Source organism: Onychomys torridus, unplaced genomic scaffold (genome assembly GCF_903995425.1).
Source record: "Onychomys torridus unplaced genomic scaffold, mOncTor1.1, whole genome shotgun sequence".
Classification (NCBI taxonomy): Eukaryota; Metazoa; Chordata; class Mammalia; order Rodentia; family Cricetidae; genus Onychomys; species Onychomys torridus.
The window spans coordinates 8,371-28,957 of record NW_023413222.1 but is presented as its reverse complement, the minus strand read 5'-3'; the positions used below and the strand labels follow the sequence as shown (position 1 = coordinate 28,957).

Here is a 20,587-nt window from a genome sequence, read left to right as displayed (position 1 = left end):
GCTCTGATATTACATCAAGTCAAAGTCATAAACTTCCTAATACATGTGTATGTGGCTGCTTATTGATACTTAAGTCAGGCAATGTTACATTTCTATAATATGCCTAAGAAAGTAGGATATGAATTTTCCTACCCAAATATCCAGATTTCTAAATTCTCAGTCCCTTGAGATCATGGGGATTCCAAGTTAAAAATCTTGATGGAGAGGTTAATTTGCTTCTTTTCTAAGATTTTTTTCACTTCTGATTTCTCTCTCAGTCTATTGCTCTTGTTAGGCAGATGGTGAGTGTCTTGAGGAAATCGTCTAGCGCTGTCTTTCTTTTACCCCAGTCGCCCTTTCTGAGCACTTCCTTCAGATGTACCTGACATATTTTGAAATATTTTGTTGCAAATTAGCTTTATGTCCAACCCTATTATTTCCTGCTTGTAGTTTTTAAATAGTTTTGAGTTAGCTGCATGGATACAATGTGCCTTACCTCTGTGAGAATTTCATGGTTTTTGTTTGTTTCTTCCTTTCTTTGTGCTTTGGAGATTTTTTTGTTTTATTATTTGGTTTCCAATTATCATTCTTTCCTCAACTCTCCTAACTTTGATCATGTTGGTTTCTGTCATTAACACTGGAAATCTGTAGAAGAATTACAAATCAATTCATTGGGAACTTAAGCTGGCTCTGTGGTCTGAGCTTGGGTGACGCTATCTGTCACATGACTGGCCGTGTTGCTACTTTAGAGCAAGCCAGCATGTTCTTTGGAGGATCTACAAAAGGCAAAAGTCAGTTCGTGAGCTTTGTTCCCCAGAGTCACCGCCCACCCCAAGAAAAAGTTCATGTCTCAGAGTCCCAGGTTCAGCATCCTGGGTTGAGGAGACTTTGTTTCCTGTCTTCCTCACACATTCCCCTAGCCTTGCCTTCTGTGAACTCCCGACCTCCAGTGCCCAGGCTGGATCGGGTGCAGTCTGGCAAACTTGCTTGTACATCATCAGCTTCTCCTGTGGCTGCTACCATGACCGCTTCCATTTGGACATGTGAGCTGCCGTACCTCTCCCTCTTTCTAATTCCATGCACTGCAGTTTGGAGGGTTGAATACATCTTTTGTCAAAGACAGAGGTGGCTTGGGTTTGTTTGTTTTGTTTTGAAAATTTTTCCTTGTATTTTAGGGAAAAAATATTTACAGATATCTTCATTCAAATCTCTTCAGGCTACTTGCATACTGATTAACTCAACTTTTGTTTTTTGTTTTTTGCTTTTATATAGTATAGCAGTTGGCTGAAATATATAACCTTAGTATTTTATACTTAATGAATAATTTATGTAGTGTAAATACATTTCTAAATGTTTAATGTTTCATATTAAATTATGTTAAAATCACATCATTTTCATACTTTTTTAAAATATGTGCAGTATTTTTAGTCTTTTTCTACATACTGTGAACACCTTTAGAATAAAGGACTCTTCAGCACAAAATATTTAGAAAGTCTGATTTGGGGATCATTTAACACTCAAGAAGTCATTTGCAGTAATCACACTGATTCTTTTCCTTCTGTGAGAATCTTTCAAGGAAGCCCAAGAAAGAGGTTCCCTTATCTCCTGTTTCTTACAGATATACAATCTGCCAGATATGCAGCCCAGCAGCTTCATGCCAAGTTCACACCAATTTCTTGAAGATGAAGATGATCAACTGTGTTGGTGGGGTGATGAGGGTGATGAACAGACATACTTACAGCCAGATGAGAGGGATGTCTACAGTTATATGAAGGTAAGCAGTGTTACCCATGAACATGCTGCTCTAGGAAATATTTAGCTTTCATGAAATACTATATTGGTAAAGAATTTTAGAGTCAGGCTATGGATAGGGATGTGAATCACAAACAGAGTAACCACCTTGTGTGTTCATGGATTAAATCCCAAGCATTATAAAAACTGCATCTTGGAAAGTGCCCAGTCTAGGCACAGAGTGGATGAATGCCATTTTCTTTTTAATTCTGAGTTTTTCAAACAGACTGTCACTATGTATCTCTGGCTGTCCCCACAATCACTCTGTAGACTGGGCTGCCCTGAAAGTCACAGAGATCTCTAGCAAGTCTTTCCCTGTCCTACCAGCCAGCTCCCAAATAAAGACATAGAGACTTATTATTAATTATGAATGTTCAGCCTTGTCTTAGGCTTGTCCACTAGCTCTTATAACTTAATTAAACTGTTTCTATTCATCTACATTTTCCTTGGGACTTTTGACTTTTCTTTCATTCTGTATGTGCTACTGTCCTGCTTCCTCTGGCTAGCTGTCTGGCTAGCTGGACCCTGGCACCTCTTTCTCTCTCTCTCCCCTTCACCCCAATCTAAATTCCTCTTCCTACTTGCTCTCCCTTCCCGAAAGTTCCACCTATTCTCTCTGCCTAGCTATTGGCCATTTAATTTTTTATTAAACCAATCACAGTGACAGATCTTTACATAGTATATTCAAATATCTCTCAACAGAGATCCACCTGCCTCTGCCTCCCAAGTACTGGGATCAAAGGTGTGCACCACTGTACATGGCTTTAAGTGAATTTTTTAATACCACAGGGCTTTGTATCAAAAAGAAAGACAGCGTATATGCCTCCCTATGAATTCTCTGTTCCATGCCACACGCTCTAAAGAGTATGAAAAACACAATTAGGATAGGGATTCTACTTGAGTATGTATACCTATATCTGAATTAGTTATTACAATTTGTGTAAACATTGAGATTTTTCAGAATTTTGAGATATTTTTCTTGAGTGCTAATTTTCTTTCCAGGACATGGGCTTAAAGGCATTCACCAACTTGAAGATCAAATATCCTGAAGTATGTGCTGATTATGAAATGATGCTTCCAATGCAAGGTAAAAATAGCAAATCAGCATGTATTTTAAGAATAAAATAAATGTGAATTTTTTTATCAAGCGTGATGAAGTACAATTGGAGAGCATGTATACTATCCAAATAAGAGAAAAATAGCCCAAGCTTACCTCAGCAAAATGTGTCCAAATGTATGCTGGTACTATAAGGAAGTTAGAGATTGGAGGCTCGTCCTTCAATGTCAAAGAGACAGATAAGACGAAGTGCAATAGTATAATAGAGAATCATTGTGAGAAGTGTGGAGAACTTTTGTAGACATGTCAGAGAGGTGAAGAGAAATTCCTGTGTATTAGAGATGAAGAAGAGAAGGAAAAAAACAGGAATCGCAGATAGAGGAGAGGATGGAAAAAGCAAAGCACTCAGGTCAAAGGTCACACTCACTCTCTCTTCATCAAATACCAACCATGTGTAACCTTTCCCTCTTCCTTCATGGGAGCCACTTCCATAGTGGCTGTACCAGTTTGCATTCCCACCATCAGCAAGAGAGAGTTTCCCTTTCCCGTTCATCTCCAGGTGGTTGTCAGTTGTTTTGTTGACTAATGTGACTGGGGTGAGATGAAATCTCCAAGTTGTTTTAACTTAGATTTCCTGAGTTACCAGCATGATGAACACTTTTAAAGATATTTCTTAGCCATGTCTATTTATTTTGAAGACTGTGTTTAGATCCAATTTTTCAATTGGGCTGTTTGTTTTCTTGACTCTGCTTTTTGAGTTCTTTATATACTCTGGATACTTATCCTCTATCAGATGTCTAGAAGCAAAGATTCGCTCCCACTCTGTGGGCTTCCACGTCACTTGATTGTTTCCTTGGCTGTGAAGAAACATGTTAGTTTTGTGAGGTCCCATTTATAAATTATTGACCTTAATTCCTAAATGAATGGGTCTTATTTAAAAACTCCTTTCCTGCACATCTATTTTGTAGAGTTGCTGCTTATGTTCTTTTCTAGCAGATTTCATGTTGAGGTTCTTGATCATTTGGAGTCGATTTTGTGTGGGGTCATTGATGTGGGTCAATTTTCATTCTTCTGTATCGAGCAGCCAGTTTTCAGAGCATCATTTGCTGAAAATGCTGTCTTTCCTCTTGAACATGTTTTGGCATCTACATCAACTATCAGACAGCTGTAATTACATGAGCTATGTTTGGACCTTGTATTTTATTTCATTGATCCTCATGTCTATTTTTGTGCCAGTTCCATGCTGGTTTTATTACTATACCTCTGCAATATAACTTGAAATCATGAATCCCTACTTTCATTATTATTTATATTCTAAATACTAAAATTTATTTTTACATGTGTGCTAACATAAAATAAAACATAATTCTGACTGGAATGTATTAATTTTCCTCATACTGATTTGAAAAGAAATCAAAATATCACAAGCAACAGGACCTAATGCACTATATGTACTCTACACTATGGATAAATTGGGCAACAATCCTTGTAGATGCTTAAGGAAATGAGTGAAGAACTTATTCAATAGAAATCACTAAGTAATTAAAGGAACGTAGAAAGACAGGTTAGATGTTGTGGCCATTGGAGAGAAGGACCTGTAGAAATGAACCTGTCTGTGTGTATATGTGTTGAAACAATGTGAGAGATTTCCACTGCTGAGATTCATTTAGGAAATACTTAGATGAAGCCCTAACTAAATCTGCATGTATACTTGTTCTTGGAAAAAGCAGAGCACAGACCCTCTGTTGCCACCTTCAAATCTTGCATTTCTTGCTGGTATAAACCCAAGCCTATGCTATGATTCTTGAGTAATAAACTCACTTTGCATAAAAAAAATCCTAAAAACCACACACACAACTTTGATATGAACTTTTCTCATTGGGTGTATTTCTGATCCAAGAGTTTGTATCTATACCTCTTTCAGTTTTTATATAAATGTAAAACTATGGAAATATTGGGTTAATCCTACAGATCTAGAGAGCTAGAGAAAGAAAAAGCATTCCAAGAATATCTCTCCTGATAATGCAGCCATCACTCAGCTCATGTCTAGAGTGATGTTCATTGTAGCCACAGAATCTGTTGCCTGGGAGCTAGTATTATGGATCTTCAATCCTCCTAGGGGTAATGCTATATTTGTAAGCATTCCCTGACTATCCAACCCAAGGAAATATGCACTGTGCTTCCTTCCAACTCCAGCTACACTAGGGGATGTTTTCTCCAGGATTTTATAGTTTCTGCTTTTGACAAAGATATTACCCAGCCTCCGGCAAAGTGAGAGTTTCAATGTATCATTTCCAGTGTCTTTGTAATAGGGTTTAGCAGTCAAGAAGAAACTGAAAATTAAGCTACATTTACCCTGCACACTGTATTCCATTGTACTCAGAACTATGTCCATTTCTTCCATTGTAACTTCATAGGAAGTATGGATGGGACTAAGAGAGAAAACATCAAAGTCACAAGTGTAAAAGCACATAAAGATCCACCACCAAGTAAAGATCCACCACGTGAAGATCTGCCTACAGAAACCATTCGAAAATATTTTCCTGAAACCTGGATCTGGGATTTAGTCACAGTAAAGTAAGTAATTTCTATTTGTGAGATTCGGCCTAGAGATGAAAATTTAATTTCTTTGTTTTCTAGTACTTCTCTAATTAATTTCTGTCACAAACATGGGAAAGGACTAATTTAGAAGATCATAGCATATCAACTCATCAATCATAAAATAGATGTATTGCCATCATCCAAGAATTTTGATATAAAAATGATAATATACCTTTCTGATGCTTAAAATCATTCAGGTATGCCATATTGAGTAGCATATGTAGTAGTCTTACATGGAGTAAACTACTAGACTGCTACATGGAGTTGACAATAAAAGTCATAAAATTGTCGTATGGTATTTTGGAGATGGGAGTTCAGAGACAACTTCAAATATGCTCAAATTTCAAGCAACACACAGTCATTGAGGTATCATGAGGCCATGAATTGAGCTGGGTAAACAGGATGACAGAAAAACTTCATGTGTGCACTGGAGTCCTGTTTACACTCTTCTCTTTCTATCGCTCCTTTGAAGGACTCAAAGGGAAGGGGTAGCGTTAGGTCACACTCATAGTGACCATCTCAGAAATAACTAATTCATGTGCTCAGTTTCTGTACCTCACATTCTCACTCTCCCAGCTCATCAGGAGTAGCTGAAGTGGATGTGACAGTCCCTGACACCATCACTGAGTGGAAGGCTGGAGCCCTCTGTCTGTCCAGTGAAACCGGACTTGGCCTCTCTCCTGCGGTGTCTCTCCAAGCCTTCCAGCCCTTCTTTGTGGAGCTCACGATGCCCTACTCTGTGATCCGTGGAGAAGCCTTCACACTCAAGGCCACCGTGCTGAACTACCTCCCTACGTGCATCTGGGTAAAGACCTTTCTGAGTAAAGCATGACCAGGGAAGAGGGAAATTAGAGTGTATAAACTTTAACTAGGAATTAAATGAAAAGAAGAAATAAAGGGAGGAAGGGATTATACTGGGCCAATCAGCACTGTTTCTAAATGCTTAAAAAAATTCCCAGACTCTAGCTACATATACAACCAAGAGTTGTTTAACAGTATAGACACTATGTAAAACATACTGTGTGATTTTGCCATTACTGAAATAGTATATCCTGTACTGAGAGACACAGGATATCCTGTATGGTCTCTGGATACAGCAAAAACATATGGTCCACAAAGACTTATTAAGCTGTTGTTGGTAAAAGAGCAAAATGTTCTACAATGGATTTTCTTTTGTTAGAGGTAGATATATACTTACAAACAGTAGTTTAAAAATCTAGGGTTGGGGACTAACTCAGTGTTAGAGTGCTTGCTTAGCAAGCACAAGGCCCTGGGTTCAATCCTCAGCTCAAAAAAAAAAAAAAAACCAGAAAAAAAAAAAAAAAACAAACAAAGCAAAAGGCTGGGCAGTGTGGTACATGCCTTTAATCCCAGCACTCAGGAGGCACAGGGAGGTGGATTACTGTGAGTTCGAGGCCAGCCTGGGCTACCAAGTGAGTTTCAGGAAAGGCGCAAAGCTACACAGAGAAACGCTGTCTCGAAACCAAAAAAAAAAAAAAAAAAAAAAAATTTGGTACAGTGAACATAATATATATTTGGCATAAAAATTAAGGAAATATAAATAGATAAATTTATAATTCCTTCTATACTAATTTGTGTAGATAATACACAGATGATAGCTAAATAAAATACTAGACATGTATGTATGTGCATATGAAATATATGCAAGCCTTTGTGTCACCTTATGTGACATTCTGGGCACATGACTTCCAAAAGCACCTACTCTATTTTTTAACACAAATCCCCTCCACACCCTTCCACCTACCTCAATCCACACATAATATGTAGTCCTCCTGGGGTGACATCTTTGTTATTTCTCTGCCATGTGGGGCCACAGGTCAGTGTGCTGCTGGAAGACTCCCCTGACTTCACAGCTGTCCCAGTGTCAAAAGAGGAAGATTCTTACTGCCTCTGTGCCAGTGGGAGGCACACCACATCCTGGTTGGTAACTCCCAAATCCTTAGGTGAGTGAAGACTCTGTAAGGGGACTCTGTGCAGAAAGACTGATTGCAGGAAGGTTTCTTTAGTTACTTTCTTCTCATTGGACCCTCAAGCTCTGGGTCATGGCTACTTCTGGCCCATGCTTACCACCTTCTTAAACACAGGACAAAACCTTTGAACTGCTGCTCATAGAACTGAGGATACTTTGCAGATCTTTGGGTTTGTAGGGTGCCGAGTTCCTGGCACATCTGAGCTCAGCTCTGTGGACCATGTGTTCCAGGGAATGTGAATTTCTCTGTGACTGCGGAAGCACGGCAGTCCCCAGAGCCTTGTGGTTCTGAGGTGGCCACTGTTCCTGAAACTGGGAAGAAGGACACAGTTGTCAAAGTCCTGATAGTGGAGGTGAGTGACATCTCATGATTGACATGTGCTGAGAATGGTGCAAGATTGACTATATCTCATAGCAAATGGCAAGCTCATACTTTAAATCAGTGTTTTCTGTCTTCTTTCCTCTTCCTAATCTCTTTACTGGAGCCTGGAGGGGATGGCCTATGCCAGTTTATCTTCCTAAGCTTGACCTCTTTCTTCTGATCCTGTATTTTGTCTTTATTATCTTTCCTTGTCACGTTCATTTTAACCTGGCATCCCCAAATTCTCAAATGTTTATGCCATTCCTGATATGGTAGAAAGTTAGATGATCTAATTCCAGTCCTGGTCCTAAAAGCAGAGAAGCTGTCTCCCCTTACCAAAAAACAAAAATAAAAAAAATGTCTCAAACGTTTTTGTGTTTGTATACTCAGTAATTTATTGAGTCTGGACTTTCTATCTTTTTGTCCCAGCCCGAAGGAATTAAGAAAGAACATACCTTCAGTTCACTGCTCTGTGCTTCAGGTGAGAATCCTTCAAAACAGTAATAAGATAATAATTTACATCATCTACTTGGATCTCTTACAATATTTCTCTAAGAAAACCAGGATAGTTGAGTAGCTTGGTTTGTTTGTGAGGCCCTAGCAGTGGGATCAGGACCTGTCCCTGGTGCACAAGCTGGCTATTTGGACCCTATTCCCCATGGGATGCCTTGCCCAGCCTTGATGCCAGGGAAGGAGTTTGTTCCTGTCTCACCTTGATGTTCCATGCTTTGTTGACTCCCATGGGAGGCCTGCCCCTTTCTGAATGAGGGAGTAGTTTCTGGGGGGTAGATAGGAGTTTGGTGGAAAGAACTGAAAAAGAGGAGGGAGGGGAAACTGTGGTTGGTATGTAAAATAAATGAAAAAAAATAATTAAAGGACATCAGGACACTGTATAACTTATAACCACTAAAATAAATAACCAAATTGAGTCACACAAATTATCCAGATCATTACTCACCAGAGTACAGTCATGCTTCTGCCTAGGACTTCAGAGGTCCCTGTAGCCCTTTTCTCTAGAACACAGAACCTTCTCATCCAGCCCATCTCAGTATTTAGAAAGTTATATCTAAGAAGAGAATATAACCAAAATTTTCCTTAAAGAAAAAGAAAAATACAGAAAATATCTTGGGAAGTCCCATGTTTCTTTTATATGAGATTATAAATAAAAACAGAGGATTTTATGACTGAATAAATTTCATAAATAAGCCAAGCTAAATTGCGATGTGTACTAAACATAATTTTTTATTTAATAGTTGTTTCTATGACTTGTTCTTTCATCCATGCTCCTCACTGGACACACTATTGCCAAAGGAATATAGCAAAGTGTCACAGAAGGGGAGCTCGCTGTCCCCTGTGAGGGACCAGCACAGAGGCAAGACTGTCCACTCACAGGAATGACCACATGACCAGCACCTGCACCAGTGAGTGGAGGAGTGCTTGTCCAAGATGTATTTGTCCAAAGAATAGTGAAACTGGAACAATAGCTTCAATTTAATGTACAATCCATTATCATATGGAAATTAGCAAAAGAGATGAAATAAGCAAATTTCTTTTAGAAGGAATAAACTAATGTAATAGTTATTAACACAGTGTGTAGAAGAAAATCATCATGTAATTCTAAAGTCCTTTAAATGTTTTCCATGGTAGGAAGTGCATGAACGGTGTTACTGGAGATTAATTTTTAAAAACCAAGAACAAGATAACAAAAGCACTATTCTTCCCATCGGACATTTCTGGTTGTCCTGGTACTTACTTATTACAAGGCAATCTGGCCATCACCCCTGCCATAGGAAAGCCTTCCATGACAGTAGCATGGGAGTGATCAGTGAAACCTCCTAGGCCACTCAGAGGGACCAGGAATAACAAAGGCCATCTCAGAATCCATTTGCTTATATGACCTACTGGAAGTTTATTCACACATTGTCTTATTTTAGGTTTACACAGCTGAGATAAAACACCACGACCAAAAGCACCTTGGAGAGGAGAGGTTTATTCATCTTACACAGACACAGTCCATCATGAGGGGAGTGAGTACAGGAACCTGCAGGCAGGCACTGAAGCAGAACTGGGGAGGAGCGCTGCTTGCTGGCTTGTCTCCCCTGACTTGCTCAGTTGGCTTTCTTATACACCTGACAGGACCACCCACACTGGGCTAGGCCCTGCCTCATTGCTCATTAAAAAGAAAATTCCCCAAGACCTGTCTCCAGGATGATTTTATGGAGGCATTTTCTCAATTGGGATCCCTATTCCTATAAAACACTAACTAATGTCAAAGTTCAAACACACACGCACAAAACAAAGCAAACCCAAAAAAACTCAAAGCAGAGTATACCTAAACCAATCTTCAATCAATAAACATATTTTCATATGTTTATTAAATAATTAAGTAAGGCATCAATAGGAGACTCAGAAGTTCCTTTGGGGAAATGCTTGGCTTCAACACAATCAGTGATGACAGCAAATGCAATACAGCTTGGCAAGCCAGTAGTACCAGGAAGTGTGGATTTGTGATATTCACAAGAAGATCATTTTTCTAGAGAGACAAGAAGTCAAAGTTTAAGACACAGTTCTAAGTGACTGGCCTCAGGGTATTTTAGAAGTTCTGAGTACTGAAATAATCATGTACCTGTTTGTTTTGTTTATTCAGATGCTGGCATATCTGAAAAATTGTCCCTGATGCTTCCATCAACAGTAGTGAAAGATTCAGCCAGAGCCCATTTCTCTGTGTTGGGTGAGTCATTCCGTCCCTAGAGGAATTGAGACAATAGTCACTAACCACTGCCCGATCCCCACCGTGATTCCAAATGTAGCTTCTGAAATATTACACTTGAACTCTTTGATATCATTCTTCCATCTCTAACCCCTCAATAGCCACTGCGTTCCCAGCACACCTCACCATTGAACTTCCCTCACATCATTGGGAAGTGATTCTATTAAAGATGTTATTTTGTTCTTGAAGATAACGGCTGTTTGATCTGATGTTACATCTCTCACTTGCAGGTGATATCTTGAGTTCAGCCATAGAAAACACACAAAATCTTCTCCAAATGCCCTTTGGCTGTGGGGAGCAGAACATGGTGCTTTTTGCTCCTAACATCTATGTACTGAAATATCTGAATGAGACCCAACAGCTGACTGAGAAGATCAAGTCAAAGGCCATCGGCTACCTCAATGCTGGTCAGTAAGGCTTAGAAACTCCACTTTGTTCTTGTTCTTGTGAATGGTCTCTCTAGTAATGGGCTTAGCACTGGAGGGGGAAAGCTGAGCAGAGTCCTCAGTTGGTCAGTCCTGTAAGCCAGAGTATGTGAGGGCCTCTGTGGCTTCAGACTGACATCCTGTCCTTCTCTGAGCATCAGTTTCTTCAAAACACACCCAAAGCCTTCCATTCCAGGCTATCAGAGGGAGCTGAACTACAAACACAAGGATGGCTCCTACAGTGCCTTCGGGGATCAAGGTGGCAAGAGTGAAGGAAGCACTTGGTAAGAGAAGTCCACTATGTGTCAGGCTTGCTCCACTCTTGGTCCTCATGGCAACTCTACATGTATCTAATGTCATGGGATACAGCTGATGCCAGGGCTTGAGACACACATGCTTGAGGTAGCAGGAATCCTAAGAACAGAACTGAAATTGTCTCAAGGCTCATCTGCCTTGAATCTGTACCGCCTGTTTTACTCAATTCAATATGCAGGCTTTTCCATTCTTCCACAGGAGCTTTCATCAGTAAATATCCAGCTAAGTATTGCTGAGCATCAAAGATGCTCATAACTGAGTCTTAAAAAGCTGATACCATTCTTCATGTGGGCTTGCATTGCATAAGAATGTGTTCTTGGGATAAAACACACAGACATTACAGGTGAAAAATGACATAGAAACTAATAGAACCGGAAGTAAGGAAGGGGAGGTATGTACATTTTGAGGTAGAAAACAAATGGCAAGGGTTTTAGGCTAGAAGGTTTTTCTCATGTACAAAAGAAAATCATTGAACAGGGTAAAGGCTAAGATGAGGGAGCAGGTGTTAGGGAAACAGGAGAGTGAGAGATGGAGAAGCAATGAAGAACAGAGCAGGAGGCTGGTGGACCACACTGGAGTGTCCACATCCAACAGGACCAGGGATGGAAGACTAATTTGAAAGAGCAAGAGACACTGTCAGCTTCATGCGCTGAGGGACCCTTAGACTGATTACTCATGAGTGTGGTCCAGATCCCCGGAAAACCCCTGTGTGAAGGTCCTGCATCAGAACAAAAGCCTTCATCTCCCCACTCTCCCTCCCCATCAGGCTCACAGCCTTTGTGCTCAAGTCTTTTGCCCAAGCTCGAGCCTTCATCTTCATCGATGAAACACACATCACCCACGCCTTCACCTGGCTCTCCCAGCAGCAGCAGGACAATGGCTGTTTCAGGAGCTCTGGATTGCTAATCAACAATGCCATGAAGGTGACCTATTTTGAACTACTTATAAGCATGATGACGTAATAATAACATCTGAAAGTCAGGCGTTACTATTTTCCACTGGGACAAAAAAGCCTTTAGGCTGACAATGTACTTTTTTATAATGGGGATAAAAATGAGAACTTCTGTTGAATATGAAGGATTGACTACAAGCAGGGAAGACATATATAGTGGATTGCTTGCTGTATACTTTATCTATTTTATTCCTTTTGTTTACAGGGTGGAGTAGAAGATGAAGTGACTCTGTCTGCCTATATAACCATTGCCCTTCTGGAGAGTTCACTCCCAGACACAGTAGGTGACACATTGCTACTCATTCTTCCTAAACTAGTATAAAGTTTATAACTTCCTATCCTCTCTAAAGCCAAATGGCAGCTTTCTTTTTCACAAGATTTTTGCATTTGTAATATTCCATTAATGAGCATCTACCCGCTTAATGAAATCCTGACTACGTACCAAAAATCAAGTCAAAAACATATCCTCTAATACTGTCATTATTAGTCTGTATTTAAATGGAATATGGTTTATAAAAGAAATGTCTCCAAAAGATAGAGGATAGACAGATGATCAATGACAGAAGATAGGAAGAAAGAAGGAAAGGATGGAGGGAAAGAGAGAGGAAAGGAGAAAGAAAAAAAGAAGAGTGGAGGGGAATGGAAGGATTCATTTGAAAAGCATACATGTCTACATCCTCCATGGTTCTTCCAAGGCCTGCTAGCACACTTTTTCACATTGCTCAGGGTTTATTGTTCTGCCAACAGCAACCTGTTGTCTCCAAAGCGCTGACCTGCCTGGAGTCATCCTGGAAGACAATAGAGCACAGTGGAAATGGCAACTTTGTGTACACCAAGGCACTGCTGGCCTATGCTTTCGCTCTAGCAGGGAACCAGGACAAGAGAAATGAAATCCTAAAATCACTTGATACTGAAGCTGTAAAAGAAGGTAGGGATGTGTGTGTTATTGTGTTTGTCTCTATTCAGTTCCAGTGAGGATTATACTGACTGCACAAACAGTATTATATTTTAGTTCCATCCCTATAGCACACTGAGGTTTCTCCTCGACTGACACATTAAGAAATCAGCCTTTCTTCTGTACTCAAACATTTCTCTTCTGTATTTTCTCCTAGTATGACCCAAATCAACAAATGTAATATCACAGTAGAATACAACACAGTTCCACCTACTTTTACAATGGGAAATGTACCTAAAACTTAACTTTCCTCTCTGATACACATATACCTGTCAGGAGGAGCCAAGATTATAAAGAACAGGAAAAAAAAAAAAAAACAACAACAAAAAACAAAAAACAAAATCGATACTTCAAGGTTTTGCTCTTTCAACTGCAATTCTGAAGTCAATGGGGAACTTCCCTGAGTCATTTGGACTGAACACTGAACAAGTGATGTTTTGTAGGGTGTGAGGGAGTTAATCAATGAAAGAATCAAGTCTGCTCTTGAGATCTCACCAAATATGCTGGAGCATCACTGAGCGGGTAGTTTAGTTAATTCCTTAGGAATTTCTGTCTTCATATCTTCTTTGTTGTACAATATCACAGCAACAGCAGATTTTTTTTTTACTGGTAATAATAAATCTGGGGATATTGTGAGTGAAAACTTTAAAACCTGCTACAACTTTCTTCTATTTCCTTCTTTCTGAATAGAGACATACGATCATTCATTGGCTACTCACACATCTAGTTATTTCTCTATTTTTACCCTAAGACAACTCTGTCCATTGGGAAAGACCTCAGAAACCCAGGAAATCCGAGAGGTATCTGTACAAACCACAGGCTCCCTCTGCTGAAGTAGAGATGAATGCCTATGTCCTCCTCGCTCTCCTCACTGCCCAGCCAGCCCCAGCCCCTGAGGACCTGTCATTGGCAGTGCACATCGTGAAATGGATCACGAAGCAGCAGAATTCCCATGGTGGCTTCTCTTCCACACAGGTCAGTGACCTCCCTTCAGAGTCCCATACAATGAGCAGATTTGAACAAGAGATACAGGAACAAGAAAAAGGGAGAAAAAAACAAGGACATGTTACTCAGGTGTAATTTGAGTCTATAAGAAGTGAGGGATGATACATTCTACAATAAATATTCCTAGCTCCTGTCTTCAGACACAATAATTCTCTTCGTACCACATTTAGTAAAACAGGCCTAAGCTGTTGAGAACTTCCAACCCAGACCTAAAACTTTATAGAAAACAATGGAAAAAACCCTGGAATGTTCAGAATGCTTATATAATCCCTCACACTAGAATAGCACATAGAGTACCTAAGAGATGCTACTTGGACTCAACTGCATCTTTATCATCCTGCTGCTCTTAGGTGAGGCCATTCCCCTTCTCCTGACAGACTCTCCTCATCTTATGCGTGCAGAGATTCCCTCAGGTTTTCGCCAAGCTAGGAGAACTCCTGCATCCTTGCTTTACCTCATGACAGCTGGAAACCATCAAAGCTGTACATCATTTGCTTTATCAGCTTGTCAATATAATTCTCATGAGGTGATGTTTTCCAAAATATACATCTACCATAGTGTCTATAAATGATGCTCCTGGTGTTCAGGGCATATATGGCAGAGTTAATCTCCAGAGAGGCATAGTGAGGAGGTCAGTTCCTCTGAAGGAGAATAAGGTACAAACAGGAGCCTTCCATGACCTTAGCCACCCTGCTTTGCACTCAATTCTTCCTCTCTTTCACCTCAGGAGGCAGTCTGCACTGAAATGACAGTACAACCCTCACTGCATGTTTCTGTTCTCTTGTTGGGCTCTGCATTCAGGATAGCGTCTGGAGCTGACTTGGGATAAGGAGGGTTCATGTGGCAGAGATCCTCTCTAGAGTGTGGAGTACATCCCCTCAGAGTGTGCTACCCAGGAGCAAGGCGAGGAAGGGCAGCACTAGATCAGAGTTTTCCTTTATTTGATATGACTGGCACTTGGCCATGATGCTGATGTCTCTTGAGATTTCATCAGTGCAGAAGAGAGTTTGGTGATGAGAGCAAGAACGTGATTTTGTTGAAAGATGCTGGGCATCTTCATGGGAATCAAGGACAAAACAAGAAAACCAGAAAATGCTGGGAGGAAAATCTAAGTTGTATTTATTCGTTGTACTGGTTTGGGGGGATTTGCATATGCCAGGGTGCTCTGTGTAAGGAGGGAAATTAAATGGATATTTTAAATTAAATTTCTAAATTAAAGTCTAGAGATCAAATAACTAGAGACAAAACCTCATGACACTTTTGTCACAGCCTCGGGAAGAGTCTGAGACCTTCCTCACTGATGCTCTCCTGAACTTCCAAACTCACCCTCACAGGACACTGTGGTGGCTCTTCATGCTTTGTCCAAGTACGGAACAATTACTTTTGCTAGAAGTCAGAAAATGCCTCTGGTGACCATCCAATCTTCAGGGACATTTTCTAGAGAGTTCCAAATAGAGGACAGTAATTGCCTGTTGCTGCAGCAGATCCCACTACCAGACATCCCAGGAGACTATGACATCAATGTGTCAGGGGAAGGATGTGTGTATGCTCAGGTAAGATTCTGGGGAAGTTGTGAATAAACAGCTGGGAGCCTCCTTCCCCCAAATGGAAAGTTTCCCTCTGTCTACCTGCACACATTATGTTCAAATTGGGAGAAATCCATCCAAGGATCCAGTGCAATGGAGGTAAAGTATTTCTATTCACTACTTGTCAGACAACACTAAGATACAACGTGCACTTGGAGAAACAGGAGTCTGCATTCACTCTGCGGGTACAGACAGTACCTCTGACTTGTGATAACCCCAAAGGCCACAACAGCTTCCAGATCTCACTAGAAATCAGGTATGAGACTCTGTCTCTCTCTTGGCTACTACAGTGTTACTTCCTAGAACTCTTCACAGAATGGGTTCAGAGATATCTAAAGCAAGGCTCTTCATTAGGATTTTGCTCTGTCAAAAAAACAAAAAAACAAAAACAAACATAATTGACATCAGCAAGGTTAACAACAATGAATTGTAGAATTACAGGCTCAAGTTAGTCTGCTTTTCAGGTTCCTTTCTTACCCACTATCATAGTAAAATAATAGATTATTCTTTTTTCTATGATACTTTAATGTGGCCTATTTTTCTTCACCAACAAAGGCAAGTCTTCTTGTTCTTTTAAGATTCCATTTTTTCTAGAGGGGAAAACAACATATTCTGTTCTTCTAACACTAGTCAAAAGCTTCGTATAAATATAACCAGCAATTGGTTCTAACTGTGAAAACTGAAGGGATCATAACAGAAAAGAAGACATCCACAGTGTGACCTATTAATTTGCTTTACCACAGTAGCTTGTTTTTGTACTTGTTGGGGGCCTACCACACTGCTCCCAAATAAACACATGGAGACTTATTCTTACTTTATGAATGACTAGCCTTAGCTTGGCTTGTTTCTAACCAGCTATTCTAAGTTCACTGAAATCATCCCATTAATGTTAACTATGTTTTGTCACTAGGCTTTTTACCTTTCTTTATTCTGTAAATCTTGCTTTCCTTCTTATTCCATGGCTGGCTCTGTGGTTGGTGGCTTGGTCCCTGGTGCCGGTTATCCTCTCTTCCTTTTCTTGCCCCAAACTCTTCTTCTTGAGCCTAGATTTCTCCTCCTGTATGTTCTCTCTGCCTGCCAGCCCTGCCTATCACTCTCTCCTGTCTAGCCATTGGCCATTCCCCTCTTTATTAGTCCAATCAGGTGCTTTAGGTGGACAAAGTAACGCAGCTTTACAGAGTTAAACTCATGCAACATAAAAGAATGCAACACATCTTTGCATCATTAAATTAATATTCCACAATGGTGGTGGTGGTGGTGTGTGTGTGTCTGTGAGTGTGTATGTGTGTGTGTGTGTGTGCGTGCATGCATGTGTGAAAGAGAGAGAGAGAGATATATACAGAGACAGACAGACAGACCAAAGGGACAGAGGGACAGAGAGAGAGAAATACAGAGATACAGAGGGAGACAGACACATCAACAAGAACAGAAACAGGACAAGATCATCTCCCAATGTTCAGTTCCATGTATATTAGGTTTTTGAGATAAGGTCTCTTACTGTCCCAAGCTTGTTAAAAGACTATGTGGGCTGGCCAGTACACCCCATGGATCATTCTATTTTTAATGAACTCCCAGTTGACATTGTTATGCAGTCTATTTTCAGAATTATTTATATTGACCGTAAAGGCCATATATTTTAAGGTATGGAAAAATCACACAGGGCATATCAGGAATTGCTGATCGAGCTCCAAGGAGGCAAGATTCAAAGTATTAAAAATACTCCTTCCATTCCCATCTCTGGTCTGCAGTTACACAGGCAGCCGTCCATCCTCCAACATGGTGATTGTTGATGTGAAGATGGTTTCTGGTTTCATTCCAATGAAACCAACAGTGAAAAAGGTAGGTAGACCAGATGTTTGGATTTTCTGTAACACCAGACCAGGAATGTGCCAACATCATTGTAATAATGCCATCCTGAACCAAAACAGCATTAGTACTAATTTAACAAAACTGGACTTATATAATTCTAAGTATAGGTGTGGACTGTGATAGCAGCCAGCAGAAGAAATATCAGAAAGAAGTCTGAGTTCATTGAGTTCACAATCTAGCTATCAATAATTTTTAAAGCCTAATGAACATGGTCAATAATGATTCAGGGAAAATATTATGAAATACCAAAATTGTAGATGTGGTGTTTGAAGAACTTTGAAAATTAACAACAAGCTAAGATCAACGGCAGAGTACACAGAAGATACTTGCACAGAGAATGTGAGGTAAGTGAGTACTATGAATGCAGGACCACTTCACCTTCCAACAAAAGTCAAAAATACCAATTACTAAGTCAGGTCGTATCCTGTCTGGCCTCTAGAGGAGTAGAATTCACAGTCTTCTGCATGTATTTTCATTCTTGGAAAGGCTCTTCCAACTCACGTTAATGAACTGGTGACATCTCTGTCTATCATACTCCATGCCTCAGTTCATTTGCCTTCTTCATCCCCAAGGCCTTGGCCTTTTTAGTAACACGGTGTTTTCTCTCATTCCAGCTTGAAAGATCAGAGCACGTGAGCAGAACAGAAGTGAGCAACAGCAATGTCTTATTATATGTGGATCAGGTGAGGGTCATTCCTGACTCCCCAACTATGTCTAGTGGACAGTCCTAGGTTTATGTAAGTCAGCTGAGGGTCCTTCCTGCCTCCCCAGATTTGTCTAGGTGGGTCTTTGTGAGAAACATAAGGCAGGAGAAGATCAACTCTAAATGAAGTAATTTGGGGGGGGGGCACATTCACTCAGCTCATACTAGATGATATTTTACATTTTCTTTCTCTGGCCTTGGACATGGCTCAGCATTAAGAGCACTTACGGCCCTTGAAGAAGATCAGAGTTCAGTTCCTAGAATTCACACCAAATCAGAACTGCCTATAACTCCAGTTCCAGGAGATCTGATTCCCTCTTTTGGCCTCCACTAGTATATACATGCACTAATAATAATAATAATAATAATAATAATACAAACCTTTACATTCTATTTCTGCATTGCTGGCTTTCCTGGGACTTACCATAGGCTCCCAAGTCAGCAGGTCAAAGGGTTGAACTCTCAGAATGGACAAAGCCCTACATCACACATTAAGGAGGAATATGGATTTTGGAATAGTTTAACAGACTAGAAAAGTTTCCTATACTCCCAGGAGCCTCTACTTCAGTTCCTCACCTCTCTGCTCTAAATCCATATCACCATCCACATATTTGAGCAGTTACGAATACAGTGACAGTGAGGTTAAATGCTCATGCATAACTGTTTCTCAAATGCCAAGGACTGAGTGATGCTGAAGAAAAACAGTGGCCACTACTGTGATTCTGGATTACTTTTCTCTCTTTGCCAGGTGACCAATCAGACACTGGCCTTTTCCTTCGTCATTCAACAAGACATCCCAGTGAGGAACCTGCAGCCTGCCATTGTGAAAGTCTATGACTACTATGAGACAGGTGAGCAAGGGATTAGGAAGCAACTTGAAGTTTTTCTTTCTTCCTTTTCTTCCTTTTTTAAAAGACAGTTTCTCAATATGCAGCCCAGGCTGAACTCAAACTCTCAATCCTCCTGACTCAGCCTCCAAATAGAGATATTACTTGTATATACCATCACACCCAGTGTTAAAAACAATTATTTTTCGGACAGTGAGACATTATATAGGCCTGACTAGCCAAATCTGCTCTTAATAAAAGAATGTGGGTATGACATACATTTATAAGATCTCAGTTTATTCACCACTGATGTCTTGTTCCTACCTGTTTGTCCAAACAATCATATGTGACCAAACATGTCTATATAACTCAAGGACCAAACATTTGACAAAGAATGTCTACACATGGATAGACACACAAATCTTCTTCTGAATACAGCAACGCAAAGATGAAGAATTACACAAAGAATTATAGTAGGAATAAAAAGATGAGAGAGCATTGGAGCCTGAGTGGTCATTGATGACCAAAGAGAGAGAGCAAAGCCAGAGCTGGAGAATTTAATGGGGGGTTTCTGTGCCAAATGTTTCACAATAGAAGAGTTCAAGAAATACTGAAGGAATAAATCAGAACTATAGAAAGGCATCTGAGAGGATACATGTCTCCATGGATCACTCCCTGTATTCTACTTAAGCACAAAGAATAAGCACACTTCAATATTCCCAATAGGGTGAATTATTCTGGTATTGTTGCACATATGCTTATTTATTTCTTAAGAGGATGGCATGCCACAGTGCCTGTGAAGGTCAGAGGGCAATGAGGAGAAATGGTCACTCGCCCTCTGCCATGTGGGTCCTGAGGACTGAACTCACTGTGGTCACTAAGCATGGCAACAAGCACCTTTCCCCACTGAGCCATCTTGCCAGCCCAGGGTAAAGGTGTCAACCACTGGCTTCAAAAGGAATATTTCCTTTGCTTGGTTTGTCTGATGTCCCCAGAGAGAAGAATTTTCAGCAATCATCCAGGTTCTGATGGAGGAAACTGGTCAGTCCTAACACATCAACTGTGCTTCACAAAGTGCTCTAGCATCCAAACTCCCATTCTCAATTTTTTTCCCATGTCTTTCAGATGAAATGGTTTTTGCTGAATACAGCGCCCCCTGCAGCTCAGGTGAGCTCTTAGTACTACTTGCCACAAGCCTTCCTCTGACCTCTTTCCCTTCAAAGCTACCCAGAACTTTTGTTAGATGAGCTCAGAACCCACTCACTGTGTGAAAACACAGCATGGTACACCTTGGGATTGGCACACTAACCCTGGAATACTCCTCTAACTTCCTTACCAAAGTATATCGTAGCTTATGGTAGAAAATCCAGTGCATCCCATTCTCTACCATGGCCAGTTTGC

General features: G+C 40.4%; 1 protein-coding gene across 1 annotated transcript in view; it reads left to right on the top strand.

Annotated features, from left to right (window-relative positions):
• Positions 1-20,364, top strand: part of LOC118576189 (murinoglobulin-1-like) — a gene marked incomplete at both ends in the record, with an annotated part of 45,279 nt that extends 24,915 nt beyond the window's left edge. The window contains 20 exon segments of the mRNA XM_036176534.1: positions 1,598-1,753; positions 2,773-2,857; positions 5,296-5,404; positions 6,005-6,233; positions 7,266-7,392; positions 7,650-7,771; positions 8,209-8,260; positions 10,427-10,510; positions 10,780-10,956; positions 11,171-11,258; positions 12,056-12,212; positions 12,447-12,521; positions 12,989-13,169; positions 13,948-14,171; positions 15,536-15,754; positions 15,916-16,043; positions 17,536-17,626; positions 18,271-18,339; positions 19,108-19,210; positions 20,312-20,364. Of these exon segments, the coding sequence (XP_036032427.1) occupies positions 1,598-1,753; positions 2,773-2,857; positions 5,296-5,404; positions 6,005-6,233; positions 7,266-7,392; positions 7,650-7,771; positions 8,209-8,260; positions 10,427-10,510; positions 10,780-10,956; positions 11,171-11,258; positions 12,056-12,212; positions 12,447-12,521; positions 12,989-13,169; positions 13,948-14,171; positions 15,536-15,754; positions 15,916-16,043; positions 17,536-17,626; positions 18,271-18,339; positions 19,108-19,210; positions 20,312-20,364 (2,529 nt within the window).
• Positions 20,365-20,587: the final 223 nt, after the last annotated feature.